The 21,709-nt window shown below is 41.6% G+C and overlaps 1 protein-coding gene across 3 annotated transcripts in view; it reads right to left on the bottom strand.

Moving 5' to 3' along the window:
- Positions 1-21,709, bottom strand: part of ssh2b (slingshot protein phosphatase 2b) — a 74,033-nt gene that overhangs the window by 40,021 nt on the left and 12,303 nt on the right. The window contains exon 2 of one of the 3 annotated variants that reach the window (XM_060936401.1): positions 11,624-11,713. The exons of the other annotated variants lie outside the window; for them this stretch is intronic. Coding sequence (XP_060792384.1) covers positions 11,624-11,667 — 44 coding nt within the window. The 5' untranslated portion in view covers positions 11,668-11,713. The remainder of the gene's footprint in view (positions 1-11,623; positions 11,714-21,709) is intronic. 3 annotated transcript variants of the gene reach the window in all.

Genomic DNA, 21,709 nt, shown 5'->3' on the forward strand with positions numbered 1-21,709 from the left:
GTATTTTAATGTTGGTCATTATGGTGGTACTTGGAGAGCAAAGTATTTTCTGAGGTGGTACCTGGTGAAAAAAGTTTGAGAACCACTGTCATACAGCATTTGAAATTCCTTTGTTCTCACTGATACCACAGTCACCATACCAAAATATTGATTTCGATACCAGTACCAGGTATAGTATCGCGTGAAATGTGTATGTGGTCTTGACATGCACTCATATGCATGTGTGCTCTGATTGGATGACCATAATCATTCAAATCATGCTGATTGATTTCCTTACAAAAAAAAAAAAAAGAAGTGATGCTGCTGCAGAACAGAGTTTTAATGCAGCAGAAACGTTCACAAGTTATACTAATAATTTGGTTATTTGTTATTATATTGCTCTGTGGTGTCTGGGGAAAGAAATTTGGTATCATATAGGACTCCTGACTTGGTAAATATTGGCATCAGTCCACTGCTAGTGAGACCAAATAAAGAACTAAATAAATGAAAAAAAAAATCAGTCATGGTTTCATTTTATATGTACTGAAATCACATGACGGTGGTGCAGTGGTTAGCACTGTTGCCTCACAGAAAGAAGGTTCTGGGTTTGAACCTCGTGGCCGATTGGAGCCTTTCTATGTGGCATGTCCTCCTTGTGCTTTTGTGGGTTTCCTCTGGGTGCTCTGGTTTCCTCTCACGGTCCAAAGACATGGGAGGATTCTCTAATTTGCCCATAGGTGTGTTGGCCTTGCGACAGATTGGCGAACTGCCCAGGGTGTACCTCGCCTCTCGCCTGAGGTCAGCTGGGATTGACTCCAACTGCCACCATGACCCTGACGGATAAGCGTTAGAGATATTGGACGGGTGGAATCACATGTTAGAACCAAGAAGCACTGATCAATCACCAGTTAGGACTATGAAACAAGTTCGTCATTGGCTGTTGTTCACGGGGACCGGGATCTGCAGGTGGCAGCCACAAGTTTCACCCAGGCTGCTCGGTCTTGCGCAGCTTCACAGAGTTCGCCAGATGTTAGGGTTACTTCGGACTTTCTTTGACTGCTTGGGACAACTGTTTCTCTTGCGTCCTAGCATATAGATCTTCGTTACTCGTGTGATCTTGCCACTTGATATTCAACATGATTCGGAGGTACCGTCTTTGAAAGACGTCTAGAATTTCACACAGGTTAAAAGTCAAAGCCCATGCCACAACCATAGAGTAGTACGCTAAGAATGGACACTTTGAACAATGAGATCTTTAGCTTGAAGACAGCCGTTGACTTTCAAAACCTTTCAAGGGTCCAAAAGGCACACCAAGCTTTGCTTTTTCACTGCTTTACGTCAGCCAGACTGCTTGATACATATAAACCAAGGTATTTGAAATTATCGACAAAGTGCACCTCAACACCATTAACCTGGAGATTTTGTTTTGCTGGATGATTTTTGCTGTTGTTGCTGTTGTCCGAGTGTAAAAATCAAAGTTCTCCAGTTAAAAACATGCACAAAAAGTTAGTTGTAGCTGTTATAGCTTTTATAAAACCCAAAATTGCTTAGTTACTAAGCTAACAAGAAGACAGTCATCTATATCCCCCGCCCTATATACCAACTTTCAAAATATTACGTGTCACATTTTTCAAGTTCTGCTGCAGGAAACCAACCCTACCTCTTTACACTGACCTCAGCAGCCCATGGCATAAACCCACCGGACCTTTTCATTTTTAGGTGAGCTAAAAATTAAAATCTCACATCTCTTAGTATCAAAAGGCACATACATTATTTAAATCAGCACACCAACTTTCACGACCATACCACTCAGTTTTCAAGTTCTGCTCCAGAAACAAAACCTAAGACTAACCTGAGAGACTAAGCCTGAAATTGTTTCCATGGAAACATGAAAAATTAAAATTTCTCAAATTTCTTAGTATGAAAAGGCACATCTACATCACCTTGTTAACATGAATACCAAGTTATAGTTTTGGATATGGGCGGCACGGTGGTGTAGTGGTTAGCGCTGTCGCCTCACAATAAGAAGGTCCGGGTTCGAGCCCCGTGGCCGGCGGGGGCCTTTCTGTGTGGAGTTTGCATGTTCTCCCCGTGTCCGCGTGGGTTTCCTCCGGGTGCTCCGGTTTCCCCCACAGTCCAAAGACATGCAGGTTAGGTTAACTGGTGACTCTAAATTGACCGTAGGTGTGAATGTGAGTGTGAATGGTTGTCTGTGTCTATGTGTCAGCCCTGTGATGACCTGGCGACTTGTCCAGGGTGTACCCGCCTTTCGCCCGTAGTCAGCTGGGATAGGCTCCAGCTTGCCTGCGACCCTGTAGAACAGGATAAAGCGGCTAGAGATAATGAGATGAGATGAGTTTTGGATATATGCTCCGGAAACAAACTCTTAGAAACTAAGCCAAAATCTATTTTCTATGTATAAATTTGAAATTTTTTTTTCCAAAAAATCCAAAATAGCAAAAGGCACCAGTTCAGATGTTGCTCGATACGTATACAAAATTTCATGAAGATGAGATATCTTCAGTAGTTTTAAAGATGGCCCGGAAATGAAAACGTGACAAACTTTGTTTGGGCGGGGGATAAAAATACTAGCACTCGCCATTAAACAGCATCGATTCATACCAATATTTAATCACGCCGTGTTAACTGCGAAGAAATTAATTAAATTGCCCTAGCTTCATTAGCTTCAGGAATATCAGTTCAGACACTTGAATTAAGCTCAAAGTAAAATGTTTACCATCTAGCCGGCTGAATCTAACTCAAGGTTGCAATGTTTTCTTGCCAAGTTGCTTGTTTTGGCTGTTTTACAGTTGAGAGGTTTATAACACCTTTTGAATAGCGATTTTGTTATGTCTGTTCACAGCTGGTCTTCTTCGGCAAGAAAAGAAAACATGCCCCAGTCTCACTTCTTCGGCCTGTCTTTTCCACAAGCTGATGATATGAAATTTGTTTTCTTTAATCACGCATCCGTCACTGGACCCGCTGTGGATCTCGCCCATGTGAGTCAAATCAGTGCAATTTGATTCGCCTAAAGGCAAAAACACAGCGTCAGCTCAGCGCTGGTTTGTTTACTTGCAGCATCAAAAATCCTGGATCAAACAGTTAATCACATGCTAGAGAAAATGTCTCAAAAATACAAATTCATACAATTGTGCAGCTCTAAATATAAAATGTCATGAAAGAAAGAGTGAGTCCCTCTGTACAACAGTACGAGATCGTGAGATCCAGTCTGCTCCGGTCACAGGGCTGTAAAATAAGACTTGGCTCCGTGTTAGCCTCATCTATTCTTCTTAACAAATTTCTTGTTCTTAAAAAATTTGTGTATGTCTGCTGTGTGAAAAACACTGTCGTGGCTCTTTACATAAGGAACCTAAGAGTGACGAAGCATTTATTGGTCATGTGGAAAAAGCAGATAAGTGACAAAAACAACAAGCACACTGAGTGCCAAACACAGGGTAGCACGTATGATTAAACGCCACCCTACTGCATATAGTGCAGACAGGAAGTGTACGAGTTTTGCATGCTCAAAAGTTCTCTAGACGTCACCAGATTTAAAAAAAAAAGCGCATTCCTTAATGTTATCGTTTGCATATCAAAACATGTTACATGAAGAAGGAAGTTTTTTTAAGAATGGAATATGACAGTTTTATTACAACAGAAAATAATAATTAACTCGCTTCTTACAGAAAGAAACAGGAAGTGTGTCAAAGTCAAAATAATATAATTTGGAGAGTCAAAAATCAAGACCAAATAAGCGTGTGGGTGGAACAAACAACGATCAGTGATTGGTCATTGAAAACCATGGTGATTAGTTACTGGGGATTAGTCATTGAGACATCATTAAGCAGTGGTGATCAAGGATTAGTTACTGGACAGTTGGAACTACGGGGATCAGTGATTTGTCACTGGGACACTGGGAAACAATGGTGATCAGTGATTGGGTCATGGGGACACTGGGAAACAATAGTGAACAGGGTTTCGTCACTGGGGCAATGAGAACCAGTTGTGTTCCGGGATTAGTCTTTGGGACACCTGAAACAATGGAGATCAGTGATTGCTCATTGGGACACTTGGAAACGGTAGTGATCAGGGATTAGTCATTGGGACACAGGACATACTGGAGATCGGTGATCGTTCACTGGGAAACAGTAGCGATCAGTGATTAGTCATTGGGACATCAATGATTGTATGTGATCAGGGATTAAGGTGCGTTCGTGTGCTATAGGAATTATGGTAAATACCAAACGCCGACATGGAAAGCACACATGAACGCCCCCTCTTGTGGTATTTTCCACTGGGCAACTCGTAGAAAATTTTGATACAAGAGTTGCCGAGATGAGATGAACTTTAACCTTTTCAACATGGCGGCGAGCGGTACAAGACTAGCTTATGAACCAAGAAAGAAATGGTTTTCACCTACAGAAAGATGACTCTCACCTTTTAAACAAGTCATGTTATGTATATTATATTATTATAATATGTATATTATAGCCTAATACAAAATATTCTGTGGCTGTCCAAAGAACGCCAGCAATGATCTAGATACTGGCTACTCTCATTGTGGCTACAGCCAAATTTCCAAAAACTGCGTGGCATTCAATGTGTTAAGAAAATCTCTACTTGTCATGATGAGGAAATATTCAGCATTATTTACCTTTTGACTTTTGATAACTCATATTCCTGCTGCAGCTGATGAACAAGGCAATCTATAATTGTTTTAGCCAAATAACAGGCCTGATTCTGAATCTGGTCCACCATCTTTAATTTGTCAACAACAACAAAAGCATGTGAACACAACACACTGGTAAATACCACTTCCCAACTGGAAAATATCATCTTCCCATAGCACATGAACGCAGCATTAGTCTTTGGGACATTATGAAACAATGGAGATCAGTGACTGCTCACTGGGACACCGGGAAACAGTAGTGATCAGGGATTAGTCGCTGGGACGCTTGAAAACAATCGTGGCTGGGGCTTAGCCATTGGGACACCAGGAAAACGTTGTTATCAGGGGTTAGTATTTTGGATATTTGGAAACAATGGTGATCAGTGACTGGTCATCGGGACACTGGAAATAATGAAGATCAGTGATCGGTCATTGGCACACTGGGAAACAGTGGTTATCAGGAATTAGTCATTGGGGCACTGAAAATAATGTAGATCAGTGGTCGGTCGTTGGGACACTTGGAAACAATGGTGATTGGGGATTAGTCTCTGGGACACTGAAAATAATGGCGATCAGTGATTGTCATTGGGACACTGGGAAATTGCAGTGGTCTATGATTAGTCATTGGGACACTGGGAAACAATGGCAAATCAGTGATTGCTCATTGGGACACTGGGAAACACTGCTGATCAGTGATTGGTCTCTGGGACACTGGAAAAAAAGGAGATCAGTGACTGGTTATTGGGACCCTGAGAAACAGTGGTGATCAGTGATTAGTAATTGGGAAACAGTGGTGATCGGTGATTGGTCATTGATGCACTGGGAAACAATGTAGATCAGTGATTAGTCACAGGGAATATACGCTTGTGTAAGCGCTACTCAGACAGGTTTTACACACTGCTGGTGGTGAGCTGTCTCACCAGCAGCTGTGATCCGATCTGGAGAGCTGTACCAAACACAGGACAGTCACTAATGTCTGTTCAAAAAGGAGCAAGATTTTTTTTTTTTTAATTTGTGCCTCTTTTTCGAAATACAGACACTACAGGGGGTCTAAAAGTCACCACATCAAGCAGCAAAGCCCTCTGATTAAGAAACACTGCGGTGTACCATCCTCAAACAAACAGGACAAAGACAGAATCAAGATACACCCTCTTAATGTTGTCCCTCAGCCTTGTGCTCGCTGTAAGGACAAGGAAATATCAAATAAATGTATTACTAATTAAATGAATTAAATGAGTCGACTGTGATCTATGCTCAAACATCTATTAAACAGTAACTTTGCTTCTGTTAATGAAACTACCGTCAGATATCGTGAGATCATTTTGCTTGCATCACCAAAAAGTGTGTGAACAACGAGCCAGTGTATTTATGTTATTGCTGAACTATAATACATTCTCTCTGCTGTGATAACGCTTGCCAGGTTACAAGAAAAACTTGTATGCAATGTGAATAAAGATGCAGGGAGCCGAGCTGTACACACTGCATACAGGAAAAGGGTGGAGAGGCAGATATGAGGTGTCAAATAAAACCCAAATGTTTTCACCGCGTACTTTCGCCACATGACATGGATCAACACAAGCAGGAGTGGATTTCACACCTTTGTACAGGACACACCCTGGTTTGCAGGAAGGGCACAATTCACATTCACATCAACAAAACTGGACTTTGAACTCTGGGTGTGTTTGGGGTGGGCATGTTTTTAAGTCCCCACAAAGATAGCTTTTATGTCTTCACAAGCGCGAGACGGTGGAATACAGAGAATATTAAAGTAAACCCTGCGTTAAAAACAAAACCTATATCACAATTACAGCCCTTCCCGTAGACAGAAGTGATATAAAAGCAAGGGGCTTGAGTTTCCAAGCAACTTCCCAACATACGCCCTTTATTACTTCCTTATGAGAGTGCTGAATGTTTAATAAGTGAACATCAGACAGGTGAATGACTCACCTGGTGTAAGGGGAATCCCAATATAACTACCTCTTTGTTTTGTCCAGTTCTCAAATTATCCTTTGGTTACATCCTCATGAGATCTCACTAGCTCACTGTCCCATGAGAAAATCACTTTTTCCCCTCATTTACTCTGCGAGATACAAATATGAGGTCGTTAGGGTATTAATTGTTTGTCCAAACTACTTCCTAGCTGAACAAGTCTCAAGAGTTGAAGCAACTGGGATCCTGGAGGGTTCACGGAGTTCATCAGTGTGATGATTTAAACCACCTAGTACTGTAAAACTGGTCATAAACTGAGGTGATAATCAGGTGGATTTGAGCAAATCTTTAAACTGTGTTGGACTCCAACCCATCCTACAGGTACCATACGGCAGATATTAAAACACGTGAACTTTAAGGCAAACACTACAGGCGAGGAACGACAAACATTAACCTCGTCTCTTGAGCCGATGATACACGGGGCAACTTTTTGGGCAGTGTTGCCGGGCAATTGCGCTTCGACACTTTCCCATTGAGACTGGCCAACATCTGAAGGATTTTGATTGTTTTGGGCAATTTTTTATTTATTTATTTTTATTAAGATCATCCAATCAATCAGAGTGCTAGCAGTGAATCACGTGACCACCTGAGAGCTTCTGAAATTTTCAACAAAAGATGGAGTCAAGAAAAACAGAGACAACTTATATATCTTTGTTACGTGTAAACCCAAAGGGGTGAATTTACCTCATTGAACGCTTAAAAAACCAACAGAAATCTATTTTTGTGCGCTCAGGTTGTAATTGAGAAATCGATTTTTTTCATCCAAGTGTAAGCCAACACCGTTAGCTAACCACCGCTCCATAGAGATTGAATGGGATTTAGCTGACTAGCAGTGGTTTTTGCTAACACAGTTAGCTGAAAGTTATTGCTAGCTATGTACGTAGGGATAACGTTAGCGCTCTTACGTCAAGTGACGGGCAGCTCATTATTTTTTTTCTTACGTTGAAGATTTTCATCTATACAGCGACCGATTTCATAGAAAAAGGTTTTAAAACTGTGTACTGCACAAAACTCTTGCGCTACAGTACGTTCAGACTGCAACCTGAAGCGACCCATATCCGATTTGTTGTGAAATCCGATTTTTTTTGTTAGGCCGTTCACATTACCAATTATATGAGACTTGTATGCGATCTCCAATATGAACGGAAAACGACCCAAAAGTGTCCCGCATGCGCAAATTGACACGTAATAAGCACATCTACCTAATACGTAAACAAACAAAAAAAAGCGCACTCCAAGTTTAATGATTTTCTTTTTTTGTTTGTTTGTTTAATTATCTGGTTAGTGTTAAAGTGTGAGGTCTCGTGTGTGTTTTTGTTTCTGAACTGAAATGAAAACGCGTAGCCTGGTAACGAGGGTTGACTCCTAAATGTCTCTCTAATTTCTATACAAGTGCACTACATGTTACTAGGAAGTAATGGATTTTTAAACTCTATATAGTGCACTCGAGCTTCAGTAGGCAGTCGTTTGGGATACGGCCGCTGTATTACCAAACTCTTAATTCAGGCTTAATAATTTGCACATATTTATTTCGTCATATTAATAAACTTTTTCGACATTTTTATAAATATTTATTTAGATTGTTTATAGCCAGCTGAATTCTCAGCGCTGGCTCAAGGTGCAGAAACACCAGTGCAGTTTGCTATGGAGATGAGGCGAGACCTGGCGATGTGGTACAGGATGGTTTAAGTTATAAATCAGTTATAGAAACTGTTTTATTTAATCAGGCTAACAGATAAACATCCAGGTCCCTACCAAATCCACCATTAGCTTGATCAATTTTATAAAAGTCTATTTAAATTCTGAAAACTGTACAAATGTTGTTGTTTTCCACCAAAGAGGCGGGATTAGCCAATGCAGAATAGTGACGTTTTTCTCTTGTTGATGACGTGTAGGTCGCATGAATGCGACCTGTCCGGTCAGACTGCAGTCGCATGTGAAAATATCGGATATGCATCGGAATTAGGACCACATATCCAAGCGGCCTGGGTCGCATGTGAAAAAATCGGATCTGTGTCGTTCAGATTGTCAATAACAAATCGGATACAGGTCGCATACGGGCAAAAAAATCGGATATGGGTCGTTTCAGGGTGCAGTCTGAACGTAGTCTTGGACATACCCAAGCTTTCAACTCCTTCAGGAGCCTTCATCAGGGATGGGAAGTGACATCATTCCTTCATTCACTTCCCATCCCTGATGAAGGCTCCTGAAGGAGTTGAAAGCTTGGGTATGTCCAAGAGTTTTGTGCAGTGAACAGTTTTAAAACCTTTCTATGGGATTTTTTTTTAATGAGTTGCTTTTATCTGATTGGTTCTTGCCAACTGTCTGTTGCCCTAATTAGTTGTCCTGTGTCTCACCTGGTTGCCTGGCAACACAGCCCAAAAAGTTGCCCCGTGTATCATCGCCTTTAAACTTTAGCAATAAAAATATGAAAAATTTCACTGCAACTTAGCAGCTCTGAAATTCCTTGACACTTGAACCATGAGGTCATTTCATATAACCTTTAAAAGCTTGTTTCCTTCCTCACGCACCTATTATTCAGGTCATTATGATATACGCATCAATTTCTAAACCGTTTATAAACCCCATTAACCAGACTGTAAACTCATTAAACCACACTGTTTTAAAAATAGTCTTTTTTCTATATATACAGTTGTGGTCAGAAGTTTACATACAGTGACATGAACGTCATCTTGGATATGAAGGTCATGGCAATATTTGGGCTTTCAGTAATTTCTTTGAACTGTTCTTTTTCAGTGGCAGAATGTACAGCATACATCTTTAATTTAAAAATAAAAAAAACATTCATTTGGTGCACAAGTTTTAAATTTTCTTTGGGTTTTCTGAAATCAACACAGGGTCAAAATTATACATACAGGGTCAAAAATATCCATACAGCACACCTAATATTTGGGTAAAATGTCTCTTCGCAAGATTCACCTGGACCAAACATTCTTGTTTACCATGAACAAGCTTCTGGCAGAATTCTGGTTGGATATTTCATGACTCTTCATGGTAGAGTTCAATTAATTTTTTTGTTCTTGGCATGGACTCGAGTTATAAGCCCGGTCCATATATTTTCAATAGGGTTGAAGTAAGGACTTGTTTTAAGCTTAAAATGTTAGCCTGCTTTATCCTCCACAGCCAGCTCTGATGCGTGTTTGGGTTCACTGTCCTGTTGTAACTCCCAAGTCATGTTCAAGTTTCTGATGGTTTATGCTGAAGAATTCTGAGGTCGTCCTCCTCCTTCATTATTCCATCCACTTTGTGCAATGAACCAGTTCCACTGGCAGCAAAACAGCCCCAGAGCATGATGATCCTACCACCACCACCAGCTGGTACAGTGTCCCTCTGTACATGGTGGTCATTGTGGCCAAACAACTCAATCTTTGTCTCATCCGACCATACAGCTTTCCTCCAGAAGGCTTTTTCTTTGTCCGTGTGGTCAGCTTCAAACTTTAAGCTTGAAGGTGACAATTTTGGAGCGGGGGCTTATTTCTTGGATAACAGCCTCTTAGTCCATGGCGATCTGAACTGTAGACAGTGACCCATCAGCTTCCAGTTCATGGCAGGACTGTGCCATGGTGGTTCCCAGATTGTTTCTGACCATCCAAACCAATTTCCTTTCAGCTGAGGGTGACAGTTTGGGTTTTCATGAATCAAAGTGGCTTGGCAAAGTGACTACAACTCACAATGACTTGGGTACAATTGTTTGAACAGATTTTAGAATTTGCAGTTGTTTAGAAATGGCTCCAAGAGACATTCCGGAGTTGTGTATATCTGCAATCCTCTTTCTCAGATCTGCACTGAGCTCCTTGGACTTTCCAGTTTTACTGTGTTGGCCAATCCAATGAGTGCTGTAAACAAACCCTTTTTATGAAGGCACAGAGAAGCTACCAGCTGTAACACAATCATGATCACTAACAGGAAGTTAAGAGACCTCGGCCTTGGCAAGATAAGAGACGCTTTGGAAGTTTCAGCACCTCTGAATTAATAATCTAAATGAGCATATGTAAATTTTTGACCCTGTAGGTATAATTTTGACCCCGTGTTGAGTTCAGAAAACCCAAAGAAAATAAAACTTGTGCATCAAATTCTAGTGTTTTTTTTTTATTAAAAGATGTTTGCTGTACAATCATTCTGCCACAGAAAAAGAACAGTTCAAAGAAATTACTGAAAGCACAAATATTGCCATGAATATCATCTTGGATATGAATGTCATGTCACTGCATGTAAACTTCTGACCACAATGGTGTGTGTAATTTTTTTTTTACAGCTAAATAAATGAATAAATAAAATAGAAATAAAATCACAGTTCCTCGAGTCATCTAGAGTTGTTTATCTTCAGTAACCGCTTTATCCTGTATAGCCAATCCGCCTACTTGCATGTCTTTGGACAGGGTGTGGAAAGCAAAGAACCCTGAGAAAACCCAAGCAAAAACACATGGAGACACGGGGAGAAGGTTCAAGACTCCGCAAAGACAGGAACCCAAGCTCAGGACCAAACCCAGAATCAATTTTTTTTAAAGAGATTCAACCAGTAGAAAACTTTAGTGCTTGTTATTTAAAAAAAGTTAGAAAAATACCTCACGATCCCCATATCATCTCAGTAAATGATACTGTATTGATTATCATGATATTGATATTATACCATGATATTGCCCAGCCTTATTTCCTGCACTGACTGGGATATTACGATCCATCGTCTATCCTTCCATTCACTTGTCATGTCTTGCATTAAAACCTTTAAAAACAAAAAAGCTCTCAAGGAAGACATGATACACAAAATAAAGAGCCTTTTGTGAGCAATACAATGATTATTTGTGTGCAGCCGAGAGCACATGGATACTTTTAAACCTTAAGTCAGTTGATAAGCACGAAGTCACAAAGTCTCGGCGCAGAACAGAACTGGGTGCAGCAAAGAAAGCACCAAATCCTGAACATGTTAACAAGTCATTAGTCAGTTTTCTGTCCCTGCACACTTACAGATAGTTGACTGTGCTCAGTGGGAACAGGTCGCGCCACACCATCGCGGGTTATTCCGGTGGAACAGCCCCCCTACATCGCTCTTTAACACTCCACACACACACACACACACACACACACACACACACACACACACACACTGTGACCACAAGCATGTACTGAGATAAAATGGTGCTCACTTCCTCGTACGCTTGTGTACATATACCGTATGTATGTGTGTGTGTGTGTGTGTGAGATATGTTTTGTTTTCATGTTGTTACGGCTGAGAGGTGTTTGGAGGGAGGGGCCGAGCTGCACGCGCTCTGGAGGAGTAGGAGGAGACAGGGTGGGGTGGGGCGGGGCGTCACTGTTGACATCAAACAACAAACCTTCATTCCCGAGCTTAATTAAGCAAGCACTACAAACTGCACAATAATAACGACGCTCAAAAAAGTTTCCACACCTTTACAGCACACTTCACTGTTATTTCAATTAATTGCAACTGACAAGATTAAGAGTTCGTGCCTTCATCAGTGCAAAAATGATAAATTATAATAAAACGGTCAAATATAATGAAATATGCCAAGATATTAATAGTAAAAAAAAACAACTATCAGTTCAACCTCCATCCTCTTTCATAACCTCTTCTGTTCTTTTGTTTCCATTGTCTAGAAGAAAAAAAATAAAAATATCAGCCACTGCTTTTAGGTTTGAGGAGTTATGCTTTTCTGCTCACCACGGTTGTAAAGAGTGGTTATTAGCTCATCCGGCTGACAGGTGATGAGTTTATGCCGTCGTGCGTTGCTAGTCATTCGTTGTCCGTCTGGCGTCGTTCACATTTCACGAAAATCGCTTCTCTTTCAATTCTTCACTGATTTTTATTCTTTTTGGCAGGAAGGTACAGTAGGTCTGCCTGGGGTGCATATAATAGCTTCTACCCAAATTTGCATAATTGCAATTAATAATGAAGCTATGGAGTAATTAATCAATCCCTAACGAGCAGTTTCCACACAAATTGCTTCTTCTCCTTCAGTTCTTCACCGATTTTGATTCTTTCTGGCATGAAGGTAGGGGAACCTAGGGTGCATAGAACTCCTACCCAGATTTGCTTCATTACCATTATTAATGAAGTTATGGATGAATTAAGCCTTAATTCAACAGCAGTTCAACAAAAATCGCTTCTACTCGGTCAATTCCTCGCCGTTTTGGATTCTTTCTGACAAATAGGTCGGTATTCCTAGGGTGGATATAGCGTCTATACATAGCTTGCAACATTTATTGCGTCCATAAGGTGACCCACTTTAGATCGTTCCTTCTGGACTAGACGGGGCTGGAGTGAGCTACGCCGTCACTGAAGATCTCGTTTGAGTTACCATGGACTTCCTGTTAGCTTGAATGCGTCTGGCTGTTCTCCTCTGACCTCTCCCACCAACGAGACATTTCCTTCCCCAGAACTGATTATTTTTGGATCATTCTGTGCAAATTCTGCTGGCTGTTGTGTATGTAAATCCCAGAGCAGCAGTTTCTGGATAAATATATCAACTTAGTCATGTTACCTCGGTTTGAATTTATTACATTTCGCATGCTGCATTAACTCACACTGATACAGGGCCAACGTTTTTAGGCTACAGAACGACTCATTGTCGCTAAATCAGCACATTTCGATATTTGTATATAGCTATATTTGTATTTTATTTCTATTTGGTAACAATCTAGATCCTCCTCCAGCTTGAAACCCCTGATTTGACCAAAACTATTAGGTTAATAATAGTCGGTCTAAAAGTTTCTGTCAAAAAGGAGAAACTATCGTTTGGTGTTCAAAATACTCCATCATATCATTTCTGCATTTTCGTTTCATGCCTGATGACTGAACCGTCAGCGAAACAACAACATGCAAGCACATGTAATTAGAGGTTCTCATCTCATTATCTCTAGTCGCTTTATCCTGTTCTACAGGGTCGCAGGCAAGCTGGAGCCTATCCCAGCTGACTACGGGCGAAAGGCGGGGTACACCCTGGACAAGTCGCCAGGTCATCACAGGGCTGACACATAGACACAGACAACCATTCACACTCACATTCACACCTACGCTCAATTTAGAGTCACCAGTTAACCTAACCTGCATGTCTTTGGACTGTGGGGGAAACCGGAGCACCCGGAGGAAACCCACGCGGACACGGGGAGAACATGCAAACTCCGCACAGAAAGGCCCTCGCCGGCCACGGGGCTCGAACCCGGACCTTCTTGCTGTGAGGCGACAGCGCTAACCACTACACCACCGTGCCGCCCGTTTTTGGATACATGACCATCACAAATCATTTGGGCTTGTTGAACATCCCATTCCAGATTTATTCTGCTTTCGCTGTTCTGGGAAGGCTTTCCATAACATTTTGGGGTGTGGCTTTAGGAATTTGTATTTATTTATTTATTTATTTATTCAGCTACAAGAGCATTAATGAGATCAGGCAGTGATGTTGGGTGAGGAGGCCTCGGGTGCTTCAGTAGGGTTGAGGTCAGGAATCTGTGCAGGAACCTCAAGTTCTTCCAGTCCAAACTTGGCAAACCATGTCTTCATGGAGCTCACTTTGTGCACGGGGGCGCTGTCATGCTGGAACAGGTTTAGGTCTCTTAGTTCCAGTGAAGGGAAACTGTAACGCTACAGCGTACAAGACAGCTCCGGACTGCAACCACCAACACGCATCATGCATTACAGGGATACATGACTGCGTTATCATTGCTAAAAAGAGCTTTTCAGTAGCTTTTAAACAACTCCATCCCTTCTCTTCTGTAATCTACGCTGCCTGAGAAAGAAGCTGCAGAAACCGGACAGTTTAACCTACTTTGGAGCTCTTTTTGTGAAGCTTATTATGATTCAGTCAATCATTTAAAACCTGTAGTACATATTGTTGACAATATTAAACCTTTGTTCATAGCCATTTTTAATTTATTTCATATTATATTGCCAAAAATGCACATTCTTGTGCATTGTTTATTATACAGAAATAAAAAGCAGTCTTTTCGGTCACAATTTGTCATCAAGCAAATTTTGCTCACGTTTTCTTCGGAATCAAACCAAATAGAATCGTGAACGCAGTATCGTCAATCCAATCAAATCATGATTTCAGTGTATCGTTACCCCCATAATGTCTATATAAATATACAGGATGTAGCTGGCAAATATAACCTTCATACCAAATTATGTCATTAGTAAAATCAATTTGCGAGCTACGCTATGACATTTTAATCATTATTCTTGATTATGGACTTTTAATTTTAAAAAAAACAAAAAAAACAGCGTGTTGTTTATTAGTAAATATAAAATGGTAATCGTTCCCAAATTGCTGTGATTAGAGGAAAAGAAACATTGCATAATGTGCTATTGTAGGCAAATAATCAACATTATTTTTTTCACGGTCCGGTTTCCATCAAATCCTGCGCTCTGATTGGTTGGTGAGCAGGTCCGTATCCTACAGTACGGACCCCAGTTACGGACCTCTGGCGACTCGCGCATTCACAACAACAAACATGGTAGCAATTTTTGTCAACATTTATCTTTTTATAAGATTTATTTATAAGATTTTTATCAAAAAATCTTATAAATTTTTGCCAGCATTTATCAGGAGAATAGCATTAATTTTACGGCATGGATAGCGATAACGACAGTCTTCACAGCGAAAGCGAGTTTTACTACCCTGAGGAAGAAGAAATAAAAGAAAACATTTCAGGAGAAAGCTTAAAACCTCTAACTGTTGCTAACGCCGAGCAAAAACATGGCCGAATCCTGAAATGACTCAATTTTGTATAAATAGGGGACTACATAGGCGGCAAAATGTAGTTTTTTTTCCCGCCATGGAAGTGCACTTGTATACTGAGGAGGAAGCCATTTGCATTACAGCTGTGAATGAGGATTCAAAATGGCGGCTCAGCTCGGTTTTCCCTTTCGGGTGCTCTCGTTTTCTGTTAGAATTTCTCATTCATCTCATTATCTCTAGCCGCTTTATCCTTCTACAGGGTCGCAGGCGAGCTGGAGCCTATCCCAGCTGACTACGGGCAAAAGGCGGGGTACACCCTGGACAAGTCACCAGGTCATCACAGGGCTGACACATAGACATAGACAACCATTCACACTCACATTCACACCTACGGTCAATTTAGAGTCACCAGTTAACCTAACCTGCATGTCTTTGGACTGTGGGGGAAACCGGAGCACCCGGAGGAAACCCACGCGGACACGGGGAGAACATGCAAACTCCGCACAGAAAGGCCCTCGCCGGCCACGGGGCTCGAACCCGGACCTTCTTGCTGTGAGGCGACAGCGCTAACCACTACACCACCGTGCCACCCCCTGTTAGAATTTGGTAAAGAAAAAAATAAATACAATTATTTACCAGCTTAAGGTCGGTCCGTATGGTGAAATACCGTGACCTCGGCCCAGAGGGTCTCGCTCAGTACTTTCAAGACCTCGGTCACGGTATTTCACGATACGGACCTCCCAGCTGGTAAATAACATATATGTATTTCCACAGGATATAAAAGTAACGCCACTTCACATCAGGCTGCGCCATGCCACCTTGTTATTGATTATTTTCCAATAACAACAGTGTTTTCTGTCCTGCATATCTTCCTTACATTTCTAGACCGCAATTCCTATAGTCTGGAAAGCAAAAAGAAATTGTTGCACTCACATTCTGCTTATAAAATCACAACATAAAGACAAAGAGAAAAAAAAAAAAAAAAACAATTAAGTTGCTGAATGTAATAATTTGTATGAAAATTAAATCAAGGTCAAGTTTCTGGTCAGTTAGTGGAATTGTTTTTGTGCCACTGGGTCCTTTAACAGCTCTTTATTATAACTGGATTCTGATTAAATCATCTGATAAATGAATATATTACACAGACATGAGTGTTTTACTGGGAAATACACCACTTGTATTTTTCATCTGAGCTCCATCCGGGACATGGAGAACCCAAACCGGGACATAAATCCCTATCTGTCACTCGTGAGGAAATTGATGAATGAGTTGTTTTGATAAATTTGGGGACTTTTTGTTTGTGAATGTGTCGATATAATAAAAAGAAAATCGCACGTCGGCTTGAAAAACTCGCATTTTTCAAATTAAATACATCGCGGATCTGCGTGACATTTACATAATATTGGCTGGCGTTGAGTGGTATATCAGATATATTCCATTCGGCTAGCATGATACTGAACGAGTCGAAGACGAGTAGCTGAATGGAATATATCTGATATACCATGAAAAAAAGCCAGCCAATATTGTTATCCATACACATTCCTTTCGGGTCTTCAACGCATTTTTCTCTTTCAAAATTCTCTCCAAATCTTCCATATTTAACAAAGCAAACCTGGCGGCCATGTTTGTTTACAAACTGTCACAGTTGCTCGCTAGCGCGGAAGTTTTATGTCTCCGACATCTGACATGTTGTCTTGACAACCATGCAATATCATAAGCCATATTCAACGCTCATTCTCCATTGGGTAGACTGACGTAATACACGTAGGATTAGCGACATGCTAACAATATTACATGCTATCAAACCAAATGAATGAAACCCGCCAGAAAGGAACAGAACACACATTTTTATTCCATCAAGAAAAAAAAGTGTCCTGTGTGTATAATAATCCCTGATGTTTCACTCCGATGACGTCACTCTCACTGTTTTCCCACTGACTAGTCAAAATGGCGAACCGGTTCAAAATTAAAATTCTGTTGATTAACTTGCATTTTTTTGTGTGGATGTGTCCATATAATATAAAGAACATTACACGGTGGTGCAAAGATATGAAGTTTATCTTCTGGTGCTGAAAAATATACGTTCACCACTTGAAGATAAACTTCATATCTTCGCACCACCATGTAATATCCTCTCTATAGACGCTAAATGGAAGTGATTAATTTAACACGCAAGACAACATGTATGTCTGTGGTTGGTAGAAGAGAGCAACTGGACTTGCTTGAAAAGTCTTGAAGACGTTTCGCCTCTTGTCCGAAAGGCATCCTCAGTTCTGTCTGTCTAAGGCCCTGTTTACATTATTTCGAATCAGCGGATCATCAGATTAACGTTTTTAAAACGATTCGCGTACACACACACAAATAGCAGGAAGTGAAGTCCGCGCCGTTTTTCAGCAGTCGCATCACATGACCAACGTGGCATGACCAACGCCAGCGAATCAGGAAGGTGGATGTCACAGTGACTACGTTTACATGCACATCCAAATCGAGCTGCTGTCGGTAATCGAGCTGAAGGTCCCAGCAGGGTGCCAGAGAAATCCAATCCTACATGCACACAATGAAATCGGGCTATTGTGTGAGGTGCATTGTGCACCCGAGCCACAGGTGGCGCAACACGCCCCATCGTGTTGGTACACTTCCGGTTGTCGTCATGAAGAAGAGCTATTCAAGAGTGTAAACAAAGTTATCAGTTCCGTGTTCTCCATTGCGCGTTTTTCTCCCGTCCATGAATTTTAATATATTCAACTCCTTAAGCTGAATAAGCATGAACTCTTTCTCCTCACTGCTCCAGAAGTGCACGTTTCTGCTTGCCTGTGGCAGTGGGGGCGTGGTCAAGCGCCGGTCTGTGACAGGAGGGCGGAGCCAGGGAAGGTGAGTGGCAGAATCACTTCACCTGACGGTAATTAACCTGTGTTTGTGTGTCTTCCCAGTAACCGCGCCCTATTTAAGGAGGCAGAGGGGACAGCTCATCCCGGGACTAGAACACAGCGCGTGCGCGTGTGTGTGTGTGTTTTTCTCTCAAGAATAAAAGTAGGCTGTTAAACTGAAAAGTCTGACAATAAAAAGCCTATTAGTACCAGAAGCTTTGTCCTGCCGTCCTCTGTGCTCCACCCACACTTCAGAGAGCTCTACATCCACATTTTCTCTTCTTCGTTTGTTCCTCCTGACCTCTTCTGCTGCTCGCTACTACTGTTGTCATGCCGACCGAGGCTGTTGTGTTTCCCGCTTGTGGTCTCGTCACTCGTCACTTCCGGAAGTAGCTCGACAACTAGCTCGATAGGGTATACATGCACAAAGTAGCTCGGCAGAAATCGCATAAACTAGGTCGTGTAGCTCGATTCCGAGAAATCAAGTTCGGTTCAATTTCAGCCGAATTAAGGTGTATACATGGCATTTTGAACTTCGATTTCAGTCGAGCAACGGCAGAAATTCGATTCTCTCTATGTGCATGTAAACGTAGTGACTGACGTTGTCCAATAATGACGTCAGCTAGAGCTCAGCACTGCGTATCCTCGTTCCTCAATGTTTACACAGCACCGGATCAGATACGTACTGGGTTGAATACGTGGGCCCTGGCGGATTCAAATTGTTCCGCCTGTGGAGTCGTTTCCCGGCGTTTTAATGTGCACGGACAGTGCATCCGCAACGAAAACGATACGGATACGGTCTAATGTAAACACCACCTAATAGGGAGTATCAAGTATTTATCCTCTCATGGATCATCATAGAGTCCGAATCAGAATGCTGATGGCTGCATTGTAGCCATCTTCAAGACTTCAAGACTTTTCAAGCAAGTCCAGTTGCTCTCTTCTACCAACCAAAGATTACTATGTACCTGGATGACTGAGTATCTTCACAGATATGTTTCTACGCACTTTGGGATGAGTTCCCTTCGACTGGTGCGGGAGTATGAGAGGACTTCCAGAAAACTGGCAGACATCTTAGCCAGAGAGGATCGTTCATTTTTGTCAACCTGGAACGACCATCACTGAACAGAGGTGGGGGTCTATGACATCTATCAGCCACCTACAATGCAGCCATCAGCACTCTGATTCGGATTCTATGATGATCCATGAGAGGATAAATACCTGATACTCCCTATTAGACAGACAGAACTGAGGCTGCCTTTCGGACGAGAGGCGAAACGTCTTCAAGATTTTCAAGCAAGTCCAGTTGCTCTCTTCTACCAACCACAGATTACTATGTACCTGGATGACTGAGTATCTTCACAGATATGACAACATGTATGGTTATTTCTAAAACACACAAATTATAGTTTGTGAAGAAAAATACTTCCAAATGTGTCACTGAACTCTGAAATGACAACACTACTGACATTTCTGTATAAATATTAGAAATCGTTAACGTGAGCAAAATACGTCCTGTAGATGTGAAAATCAAAAAGTAAATGCGGCCATTTCCAATGTAAAGTCGCACTGGAACATATTTACATATCTGGGTGGAACAGCAAAAGAAGCAACACTCATGACACTGTTGCTCCTAACCTAGTGACCACTCAAAAAAAAAAAAAAAAAACGCATTTGCGTGACCGGGTTACAAACTGCGAGTGCGTGGAAAGAGAAAGAAAAAAAAAAGAAAGATGTGAGCCAAGGTTGCTGTTGCATCAAAATGTTAAGCTTCAATATGCAGGAAATATTTAATTTAAGTCTGAGAAATGGACAAACTTTGAAAAACTCGCTCAGATAAAGAATCAGAACAGGAAAGAAACTCACCATCATGATATTCGAGAAAATATTCAAATATCTGATGGTGAGGTCACTGAACCAAGGACGCTTTTGAGATCTGACAGGAAAAATACAGTGATCAAATTCTCTCAGGCGGAGAGGGTTAACTCAAGTGGGAAGTCTGAACTATGCTGATTTTTGAGCTCGGAAAAGTGGAAAAACAAGATCAACTGTGAGCTACTGCTCACTTGTGTATCCCCCCCACTCTCGCTTATATGTAATATGTATACTGTTCCTACTTATTCAGGTGACATTGGGCATACCTAACAACCTGCGTTTTCTTTCCCTCCCCTCCCAAATCTGTCCCTCTGAGTTACATGGAGTCAACAGGAAATCTTTTGGTGGAGAGGGTGGAGACCTCGACTGGCTATCGTAGCCTGCAGGGAATCGGCCGTCGGACGTTCTGTCGCATGTCCCAGACCCGGTGAAATGTAGCTGAATTGTCTTGGCCAGCCCTAAGGGTCCCATCTGCATCTCATCATTGCTGAGGAGTGTGCTCCCATCACCCAATCAAGCATCCAGCCAGAGCAGGTCATGATATATATATATATATTTTTTTTTTCTAACCATATTAACATGCCATTGTTGTGTGTTATGCCTGATGTCAAGACTCTCGTCTCTGCGAGCCTACCACACAGATTTAATACTTGTCATTTTTAGGGCATACCTAACATGTGTTTTCTTTCTCTCTCTCCCCCCCCAATCTGTCCCTCTGAGTTACATGTTGGTCCTGGGATTGAGATGCTGGCCTCTTCTGCTCCTCGGATCTGCTTGATCCATCCTGGTGCCCTGTGTCTGGGCGGAGTTTTATCGCACCGCTCCTGTGAAGGACGGCCCCATGAGGACAGTTGAGGGTTATACCTGGAGGACGCTCTGGACTCTTACAGTAATGCTTTTATGGCTGAGGACTACAGTTGACTTGCTAACTTTAGGACTGCAGTTGTCATGAACAGTTTTGCACTCAAGTTTCCATCAGTGAAGAGTTTATAACATCAACGAAACTGACTTCATGTTAAAACTGTTAATGTTATAGTCAGGCTGTCTGTTGTTGCCCAAATGAGGATGGGTTCCCTTTTGAGTCTGGTTCCTCTTGAGGTTTCTTCCTCATGTCGTCTGAGGGAGTTTTTCCTCACCACCGTCGCCACAGGCTTGCTCATTGGGGATAGATTAGGGATAAAATTAGCTCATGTTTTAAGTCATTCAAATTCTGTAAAGCTGCTTTGCGACAATGTTTATTGTTAAAAGCGCTATACAAATAAGCTTGACTTGACTTATATCAGACCGCAAGCGATCGAAGGAACAGGACGCTTATTATGAATGTTGACTTCAACAAATAACGAACCCTGAAACGAGTCAGTAAAGAGCAGCGTCTCTCCCCAGGGATTTCAAACAGCATCCTGGTAAACCGTCATTCTGAAATAGCATTTTGCTTCTTGAAGCAGCGTCAAAATCCACGGTATGCATTTCGTAAATACATCCAGTCGGTAAACAGGAAGTCGATGTGCGACAGACTTGAAAACGGTACACACGGTATAGAACCCCAAACTGAGGCTCCGTACCAAAATATCAAGCAGTTGTGATTTGTAGTTACTGAGAAAGGTGTTAGGAAA

This window comes from Neoarius graeffei, chromosome 12, assembly GCF_027579695.1.
Source record: "Neoarius graeffei isolate fNeoGra1 chromosome 12, fNeoGra1.pri, whole genome shotgun sequence".
Classification (NCBI taxonomy): Eukaryota; Metazoa; Chordata; class Actinopteri; order Siluriformes; family Ariidae; genus Neoarius; species Neoarius graeffei.